General features: G+C 42.4%; 1 protein-coding gene across 2 annotated transcripts; it reads left to right on the forward strand.

The window, feature by feature from the left end:
- Positions 1–1,933: 1,933 nt before the first annotated feature.
- Positions 1,934–6,389, forward strand: LOC145438819 (uncharacterized). 2 transcript variants are annotated; one of them, XM_080316178.1, is made up of 4 exons: positions 1,934–2,781; positions 3,550–3,670; positions 4,256–4,296; positions 5,152–6,389. In XM_080316178.1, exons 1-4 carry the CDS (start codon positions 2,178–2,180, stop codon positions 6,129–6,131), a joined length of 1,746 nt encoding a protein of 581 aa, XP_080172304.1. In that variant the 5' UTR covers positions 1,934–2,177; the 3' UTR covers positions 6,132–6,389. The 2 variants fall into 2 exon arrangements, with proteins under 2 accessions (XP_080172304.1, XP_080172303.1); XM_080316177.1 differs by having other exon boundaries at positions 1,936–2,781; positions 4,250–4,296.
- The last annotated feature ends 4,496 nt before the right edge of the window (positions 6,390–10,885 follow it).

Here is a 10,885-nt window from a genome sequence, read left to right on the forward strand (position 1 = left end):
ATTAAATACAGATGCAGACCATCTCGGGGTTGATATAGGTATAATGCGCTTCTGTTCGGGTACCGTACGCGCAGAACCAAAACAAACAAGAGACGGCCGCTTCGATGCATCAAAGGAATTTGCTCATATTATCCCCACACTTCATTCATGACCTGGTCGATGTTAAAATACTTTACTCGATATTTCTATATACAAATACATATCCGAATATGAAATACGTTGTCTGGTTCACTACATACGCCGATCGGTTGGCCGGCATATCAGCAGAGCATGCGACACAATAGAAAACGACAGTTGAGCATGCGACACTTTAGCATGTGACATTATAACCCCAACACGAACCTGAAACATAGCCCTGAAATTAACCGCTATATATATCTTGACCCCAAGCCTTACCCTAACCCCTGATTTGACCCACATGCTCATGTGTCGCATGCTCATTGCTCATATGTCCATGTCCACGGACCACGATGATCATCTGCTGTGTTCGTGTAATCGAATACGGTCCTAGGAAAAAGTAGTTATGATTACATTAACCAGGGATATCTTGATTCTAGAATAGGGTTACCATATTTCAGTAACCCACATTCCGGACACTCTTTAGCGCCCACTAGTGGATTTCAAAATGAGTAATGACGTCACACCAGCAAAGATTTGCTCATAGACCAGAGGTGGTCACGGTCCGGTTCAGGAGTATGTGGCTGTGTGTTGTGTAACCGGGACCGGAAGCACATGTTTTCAGCCCCCTCCCGCCCAAATAAACAATGATTTTGAGCCCACACTATAGGGTAGCCTAATCGATGCAACTTCTGAAGGGAGGGGCGGTGCTTGCTATATGAATCTCGTCGTTAAATTATTTGAATGATTTCTGTCAATAATATTGTTCGTTCCATATATTACTATATAGATACTACTCTCCGCCCACATGATCAGAGTTAGCGGTAGTGCTGGTGGAGGATGATGAGTTCGAAAATACTGGGAGCGCAATTGCACATCGTTAAGTCATGTTCATTGTTCATGTCCTACCCAGAAGATTGTTAATCAGCCTTATGTCGGTGCGCCCCACGCAGCTTTTTTAACACCCCACATCCAGTGGTTTCCAACCTTTTATGGTCACGACTCCATCTCCAATTTGAAAATGTTCCGTGGCCCAGATCAAAATTTTACGAGCTGATTACCAAAAGAAGTCAGCACCTTTCCCCAGACTTACTCACGGGCTATTTTGGAAGCTGAATACGTTCAACATATTCGCAAACCCCAGAATAAAGGCAAACGACCCCATCTCTCAATTTTACATGCCTGGCCTCTACGTGTATATTTATGTGATTATTACGTATGTATGATTTTGTTAACGCAGCACTACAGGTCACTTGTAATTTTCTCGGAAGGAAATATAACCGTCCTATCGGTTGCCATGCTTCCGACACTTTAATTTCATAATAATGACCAGATACCAACCTTGCGTTATAGTAGGTGGCGCTTTAAATGACGCTTCGATTGACCTGGTACCTTTTTTACCGGGTTCGCGTTAGTTTTCCTTCAATTTTGAAAAATGAACCTAGATATGAGCCGCCGCTTAATTGACATTCTTCTAATAGTCATTGGTAGATATATTTAATTTTCGTCTCCGCGACCCCAAAGAATAGGTGAACGACCCCATTAGTGTCGCGACCCCTAGTTTGGGAACTCCTGCTATAGTCAGATTAGGACCACCTGAAACACACCATCACGCAACTCGCCACCACTCCGTCAGTGTGGTGACTCGCTAGGCAAGTCACGTGACTTGATGGCATCGACATGAATGATTCAGGAATTAAGCTTAAATCAAATCGGAACGCGGTGCTTGAACATCGCGTAACACAAATTGCACAGTACCCATTCAAATCGGCAATGACTGCTAGTAACTTACGACTTATCGTAGCATTGTCTATGGATCGACTGCGCTTGTTTGGATATTGGCTACGAATCTGGTAGAAATACTGGTTTTATAGCCGCAGGCGCCCAGTCGGGTATTGACAAAATTCTCGCAGCGATCGAAAATGCTAAGTATGTATGGAGGCCTATTAGACGTCACCTATCGATCTATTTGTGTTCTTTCATATCGGTGGTGACTTTCATACATCTAGAAAAGCAGTCAGGTTTAGGAAGTTTGGAAGGCTACGACCTTGCACGATTCAATGAGACCTACGCAGAAGCTTGCAGCTTCGTTATTACTAGCATGTTTAGTGGTATCGCGCCCGATAAAAGCAGATGAGGAAGCGGCACCTGAGGTGCAGAATCGTGTAGGCTCCGGCTTCATCTTTAAACTTCTGCCTACACCGTCCGAAACCTTACCAACGCAAAGCAATGGTCAGGACCTTGAAGATTCCGCCGACGAAGGCAACAAAGATACCCCGACGACCACAACAAAACCACCTGTAACCACTACATCTATTGCTGCTTCAACTACGTATTCTTCCAGCAACACGGAGAAGATTAAACACTACGCGCCAAGGCCTCGCCTACCTACTGAGAAATCAAGTATATCGGCGACGACTTCAAGTTTAACCGCCTCAAAGCCATCTTTCATATTTACTTTCATTCGCACTACTCTATCAACGACGCGCAGTAAGCCGAGTTACATCACTGATGAAGGTACGTCAGACGGGTACACTTACCCAGCAGCAGGTTCGATAAACCTTGGAAAACTCCCAACGAGGAAGGATAACAATGCGCCGGAATCACATGACGGACCTAAAAACGTTCAGACAACAGTCGGATACCCCTCTGCAGATATTGCAGGTGTGTTTCACAACAGAGGTACTTTCGTCGTAGTGCTGTGAAATCCTAAAACATATCATATTGAAGGAAATTTAAGATCACTCTAATTAGCGATTACGGCAACTGTGAAATTTTTAATGAGCATAGTAGAAATTTTTTGAGAAATTTTTAAGGAGAAATATCTTATCACCTGATATTTTCTACAAAACGGCGCTTGCTGGAATATTCAGCACCAGTATACCCTCGGGTCAAGTTTTAGCTTTATACTAATTCACGAATTAATCAAGATAATGATTAAGATATCGATACAACCGGAATTGCTCTCTCTAGCGATTGTGCACCACTGATACTGAAATAAATTGACTTGGCATCGTGTAATCGTGTTCAGGACGTCGGATAACGTTCCTGATACACCTACAACATTTGGTTGTACCGTAGGCTAAGTCCCAATACGCGCCCTTGCGCTGATACTCACTACAACCATACCTACCGGTGTGGACAATAACTATCCCTGGAAATGAAAATTCTCCAACATAGCTCACGCCATTGCCACGAAACATATATTGGATTTATTTTATGTCTAGATTTTGTTTTTTGTTTCGGTATTGCTAAGGTCGTTTTCAAATCAACTATAGAATGATACATTCTATCCTGTTACTTTACAATAAATATGGACGACAAGGATTTGGCGCAATTGCGTTAATGTAGCGAATTATAAAGATAATAGAATATTATATTATATAATACTTGTAATATAGCTTTCACAATTAAATCTTTACAAACACGCAGGTGGCGGCGAAATAGGACCCACTGTATGGGAATACTGGTATTGGATTCTTATCGGCATTCTTCTGTTCATCTTCCTGCTTCTGATTCCGTGTTTCGTGTGCCTAATTTATAAGCAGAAGAGGTATGCGATTATTATCCGAATCATATATTATTCTGTAATGTGTATTGGCATGTATTATTCTTGACCACTATTGTGTATTATAGCTCTGTTGTAGTAGGCCTATATAGCCGTGTTTTACAGATAGACTTAGACATATCTTTAGGGCTATGTAAATATGGGCCTATTAGCTATATTTTGCAACCTTTTTATATCCGAGGAACCCTTCCGCTGTATTGCCTCTATAGAATGTGATGGTCAACGCAATTATTGGAATAGCCATCCTTCGTCAGTGGAAAGCCAAATGAAATGAATAATCTCCCAATCGTCCGTCGTTTTGTTCCGGAATGACGCAGTAAAATCGCTTTGACTGCAGAGCAAAATTTATCCTAATTTTGTCAAGCTTGCCTAGAGCGGTAGAAAGTTTAATGATGCTCCATCAAATGTAGGCTAATCAAATATATTTCCAAATGCACCGATTGTTGACTGTGAGCGGAATATATTAGCGATATACAACTCTTGAAAAACTGCGGCAACTTAAATTTCGACAAAACCCAAGTCTGTGTTCCGTGGGATATCTCATCGTAATATTCATTTTTTGAGGAAAAGGAAAAAAGCAGAAGAAAAAGACCATGAGGACACCTCCGAAGGTATAACCACAATGCTTTCGCCGTGATGAACCACATTTTGTTTGCGAATTCAAATCGGTTCAGTGACTCTTATTAGTAGGTCTGGCCTATAGGCCCACGTACAGACTACATAGGTACATAGTATATATATCGCGAACCGAAACCTTAGCGAGAAGGTTACGGGGAAATCGTTTCATCTTCTTCTATATCATTCGACTCTTCCCATCGAAAGGCTGTCACAGTTTTAGCCAAGGAGTTGGTATGATATGGTACAGTACAACATTTGACACGGTACTATGTTGTATTTCGGAGAACATTATAGGGTACGAAATTAAGGTGCGGTACTGTATTATACAATATTGTACACAGTGTTCGGTTAGAAAAAATCTGTGGTACGAATTAAGGTAACTTTCACTTTATACAATACCAATCACGCGGTTTGAGCTGGCGTTTTACGCCAGGCCGGATAGCTTTCGTGCCATAACCAAAAAACATGCCCATTTACCCGGGAATTGAGACCGGCACTAGAATGTATATTGCTCGCAATCTACCAATACCACTCGAACCAAGGCAATATATTGCGAGATGAGTGTTCTAATCACTGAGCTTACTGCCGCGATCCAGGCAAAACATTTCAGATTACAGAATACTAAAACCCTCAAAATTAGGACAAGATCCCTGCTCGACAACCCTAGCACATCCATTACCACTTTTTCCGGATTTTGACGAAGAGTGTGGTTCGGTGTTAGTCCTTTCAGTAGATCACAATTTTTGTTCGTTTGTTCGACCATCGAAATTTAGATAGTAAACGAATTTTTATGCACCATGTGCGACGTGCGTATCTCACATTTAAACTCACAATTACTGATTTTGTAGAGTCAACCAACAAACCGCAAGATTCATTCAAGTCGACATCGGGGAATTCAAGCGAAGGATCCCAAAATAACGACCCACATTCCGCTGCAGACAGCAAAGGAAGCACAATAGTAATCACAATTCCAGAAACAACGCAATACAGTTTTGAAAATCCGCGAAAGGCGTCTGACGACGAACCGAAAATGGACGACCGAACTTACTCCGAGCCTTATGACGTAAGACTTGAAATAGGCAAAGAAACTATAATAAAATCAAGCGAAGTCGCTTCGCCGCCTGTTGTCACGCCGCCGCCCGACAGGTTGATGATAATGCAAAAAACTGCCAAAATTAACATTGAAGACACGCCGAAACGGACAAAGCGCAGGCACCGGCCTGAAAAGACAGGGGATAAGCGTACGGAAGTGCCAGATAGCAGATATCGGAAACGTTCACCCGAGAGACAGCAGTCCAGGTCTCGTACGAGCCGCACTAAAAACACTAGGAATCGGTCAGACACGAAAGCGAAACTGTCAAGTCAAACCAAATCGATCATAGAGGCCGCGAAAGACTTGGACGGGATTCTAGCGGCTATCACTAATCTCACTCACGAATACCCGATTCCAGAACATTCAAATCCGAGCAAGAACAAATCAACGACGAAACGTCACAGTTCAAGGACTCGTCACATTCCAGCTGATACGTCGGCACCAAAGCGTAGCGAAGGCGCGAAAAAACATGGTGACAAGAGAAAGCATGGTAAATCACGTAAAGATAAGGATAGAAAGTCGCGTCGTCGGAGCAAGAAAAAGGAGCCAATCGGTGAGAAAAGGAAGCCGAAACCGGATGAAAAGGAAGCAGACTCGAGCAACAACGTTCCCACTCTAATGAAGGAGGAATTGCCAGCGATGGACGCGCTCAAAAGCGAGGAACGGCGACGCAGACTGGAAAGGGATTTGAAAAAACTACAGAAATATCATAACAAGCATTTAGCGGATTCGTGATGCTTCCCACATCTACGGATTTGTGGCAGCAAATGACCATTTTGTTGTTGAAATTTGACTCTGACTGTCTGGATATCTCACGAACTCGATGAGAATTGCTCACGGATACTCAAATATCACGAGGCTTCTTTCTGCAGCAATGAATAGCTGGAATAGTAGGAATATTCACTGAAAAGTATTTAATTTTACGATGAACAATGATGCGTATTAATTTGCCATTTATACAAGATTTTTGTGAAATATAATGAGCGACACGAATTTCCAAGTGTCATCATCATCATCATCATTGGTTTATTAGCAATTTTATCAGTTCAATACACCACAAAAAATGCGATACAATGAAAAGAAAGGAAGATGTCGAAGCGACTAGGAGTTGTCTATGGAATCGGACACCCACCTTGGCCTAGGCGATGTAAAGAGGAGGCATGCACACTGAATGAAAGTAAAGAAGATAGTATAGAAAAAGGAAGCGACAAGAAATAGGCCGGCATGTCAGGGGAAGCGAGATCGATAGGTCAGTCGTGGTCCGGTAATCTTGAGGATGGACTGTATTTATTTAGTAGTAATTGCTTGTATTTCGACTTGAATGTGGACATGCTCGTCGACTGCCTGATGGCCGGCGGGATACTGTTCCACACATCAGGTCCGGCATATTTGATAGAGCGATGATCTTTTCGGTCGATCATATGATATTTGGACGACGTGGACGCGCGTGTGTTGTACTTGTGCGCTTTTGATTCAGAGGTGTGTTGGCACCGGAAAAACTAATTAATCTCTGTATTTCATCATAGTATGCTGTTACATGTTATTACAGGTATACCAAATACGCAAGATCCTGATTTCCGGAAAGTCGACGAAATTGAAAACTCACCCATAGTAACGGCAGTGTAGAGAGACGCAGCTATATGTGAATGGAAAGTAAACGGAACAAGGGCTAGGCCAGTTTAATCCGATTGAAAAGGCCTTCTCACTGTGGAGATTTAATGCACTATGTTCGTCACAAATTTACAGAGGTAAATTTTTTTTAAATCATGAATTCTTCAGATTCCCATTCTAGCGTGAGATGCAATTTACGTCAGCGACACAAGACTCAGCTTTCGTGCCTATGTACCGGTTGGTGTGAATGAGGCATATATACCAAACCCATACATAAAATACCATCCAGGCATACACCATAGAGATGGCTTACGCTACGTAAGCCATTTTCTAGGGTGGTAAATGACCGGGTTTGTCGCCAAAAATCGTAGTAACGCTTCTTCTAAACTCCCAATCTATGAAATGTCGTATTTAGCTGGCAAGAAGAAGGCAGAAACTCAAGAATTCGAAGATCTTAAGCCTGAACCACATGCAATCGTACCACCGACAACAAGTCCAACCGGGTTTACATTCATTCAGGGCCTACACCAGATGATACCACAGGTAGATGGAAATAATAGGTCGATTTCCCAGCTTTTCTCTTAAGCAGGGGTGTGAAACATATGCCCACCAAGCCATTTCATTCGCCCCGCGGACCATTTTTGAGTTAACTCTTATATATTTTCCATCACATTTGTAACAAATGTTGAGATTTTTTATAGAAGTTTCTTCCATTAAATAATGCCTCAAGACAGCAAATGTAGCAGGGACGGGCAACATATTGTCCGCGGCCGGATCCGGCCCGCAGAGAGTTTCTACTAGGGATGGTGTGAACTTGAGGTTCACGTTCGCGTTCTGTGTGTGAACCTCGGAAATTTAGAGGTTCGCGTTCACAACAGAACCTTAGTAGGTTCTGCACTGTGAACCTTTTGGTAAATTGAATTTTCACTCCATTATAAGATCTTTGACTCAAATTTATTGCATTTCAACTGCGGGCCACTTCATGCATGGTGCTGGCAGCATAAAAAATCAACGCTAAACGAGCATGCACCATGCACCTCGACAACCTTAAAAGTTTTACTTGCTTTGTTGCAGAAATTTTCTCGGAATAACCAGCTTTCCGTTTGTGAATATTTAGTGACTTTCTGTTGTGAGCTTGACCCGCAATCACACAACATCACGAGCGATATATACGTAGTCAGCGAATGATGCTTATTCAACCAATCAATGACATTGATATCGTCTTCTGATGTAAAAAATCGAACGGGCGTACGGGGTCAATCTTGACTTCATATCTTTACTGTATCATTAAAACCAAATCCGTGCGATTAAGGTGCTTGGCATAACTTGGTGTTGTTTGTGGCATCGGTAGTGAGTATAGAAACCCGTTGTACACTCTGATCAATATCAATGTAGCAATACTCAGTCTCCGAACACATTGTCCGGTCTGGCTAAGACCGTTAAGGCGTAAGCTTATATTCCTTGGTAAGTCATCGTCGAAATTATTGGCAAAGTGACGGAATGTATTGATTTTATGCAATTAATATATCGTTTGATTACCGCGGTTGATACATTTAGCGACGTTTAAAACGCCGATATTTTGGAAGATAGGGTTGGAATTAGCAATATGACGTCACGAGGTTCACGTTCGTGTTCACACAGAACCTTTCAAAAAGGTTCGCGTTCACACGAACCCGAACCTTTCAGAGGTTCACACCATCCCTAGTTTCTACCCTGAAAGTGAAATTCTAATCTGAAATTATTGACAAATTTTATGCGTCACAGAATGAATCCAAATTTGCCAACCTGAGAAAGAGGGTCATGAAACTACTTGCTTTGTTTAGGTGTACTGATATAGCCTACATACATTTTCGTACATGAACAATGAACATGAACAATAATGAACATTAACGAGATAAGGCTGCGTTCCAATATAACTGATGTTCACGTGCAGTCGTTACTATAGGGGTTTCTTCATACGACATGCAGCCAGAGTTCAACGAACTCGTTGACAACTTTGAACGACCACTAGATGTCTGATTGACCTCAACAGCTATTGTTGATAAATTCATTTAACACTGTTTTTGGGCTCAAAGCGCTAAACTTGAAGTTTGCATTAAATACGATTTATTCATTGCAGGTGTATAAATATGTGATTAATGTATATATTCAGTAATCCGGCCCGCCAAGTACTTCATTTTCCTATATCTGGCCCGCCGACCGGAGAAGTTGCCCGTCCCAGGTCCATAGGCTACAATATTAGGGGTTCTCAACTTCCCTTGTATAACGGGCCGCATTTTAACAGCAGAAGACGCTGCGGGCCGCAGAACAATATTAACATGTATATTTGTGGGCGAATCTTAAATTAAGGCTACTGTAGTCTATTTACCAGTCGTATACGGGCATTTAGTACGTTTTTATGCATTATACTGGACAGCGTTCATAGGTTTGCTGCTGCTGCTTGTTGTGAGACGATGTATCTTCTAGCGGCACAAGTAAATCCCTTCATGGAGCGTGCATTGCATTCGTTGCTATGTCGGTATTTGCAGCTTCAAACCATTCCACCAGAGAACCGAACTCTCTGTTTCAATGCGCGAGCGAGCAAGTATAAAACTACGGTAACTTTTGCGTTACGGAGGCTATTAGCACATTGAGCTGTGATGCGAGTGATATGAGAAGAAGTCTGGTGTTCCGGGCCATTTCCGAGCAAACCAATAAACCATTCTCCTTTCCTTCAATGCCTGGGCCTCTGCAGCAATAGTTACAGAAGTCAGCTTTGTCAAGTTGATATTTTTCGCTGGTCCCCTCCCCGCGTTTGCCCAGCCAGCATTTCCTCTACATAGGCCTACATGTCCACTAGGGCTGTTCAGAAATAACTTTTTTTCCCGATTCAAGCCGGTCACCTCTTAAATCGTCAGGTTACCCTAAAAAACGCTGCACACCAAATTTGGTTCAATTCTAACAAGTAGCCTATAGGGCTCCGCAGATCCGCAGAAAAATTTCGTGCCCCCTTATCGTCATATCACAAAATGCAACCAGAATGCTAGCAATACCAACGGCTAGTTTGGAGGCATGGAAGGTTATGGCTGTTGATGAGAGAATTCTCAAATATGAAATTCGGACCATACACAGAGCAATAACTAAGAACGGGAGTTACATTGCGTTAAATTTTTTTTTAGTTGACCGCAGCTTCGCGCCCTATTCAGATGCTTTCAGGCCCCACGGGGGCGCGCTCCCAGTTTGATAACCACTGCTTTCAATAATGAGTAACGAAACGAAACAGAGACGGTAGGCTACAATAAAAGTGTCAGTAATAATTGCGTTTATAATAAAAGATATCGCGGGCCGCAGGTTGAGAACCCCTGGGCTACATTATCACCACTCGACTGTTGTGTTGTGGCATCTTTCTAGTTTCCACTGGGAAAAAGTCGGTGACTTAATCACCCAACTTCGAGAAGACATTGGATCCACACTAAGTTTTACGGAAAAATGAAGAAAAAAATACGTAGGCCTAGTTATTCACAGAAGTGAAAACGCCAATGCGAAACCGTTATAAGCAGTTTACGTGTTGAATATGGTAGTTATAGAAAAATACAATGCAAATATCTGTAGTTGCACTGCCGTGTCATTTCTTACTCAAAAGGTACCTGGCCTCCAGACAAACCCGAATCGCTGAATGTTGCAACTTGCACCCCTATGATCCGTGGTACAGTGCAATATTACCGCTATATACTTGATAATAAAGTACTCAAGTCAATTTTGGAATCAGTTGACTGCTGGTGCGGCCTACGCGCGATTTGACGGTTCGAATCCGGCCCGCGACGCAATTTGAGTTTGTCACACCTGTTACACTTTTTGGCGCTCTCTAAGGGCAGGCATAATTGCACATAAATCATTTA

The sequence above is a fragment of the Botryllus schlosseri genome, chromosome 5 (genome assembly GCF_051294905.1).
Source record: "Botryllus schlosseri isolate E-star chromosome 5, Bs_hap1, whole genome shotgun sequence".
Classification (NCBI taxonomy): domain Eukaryota; kingdom Metazoa; phylum Chordata; class Ascidiacea; order Stolidobranchia; family Styelidae; genus Botryllus; species Botryllus schlosseri.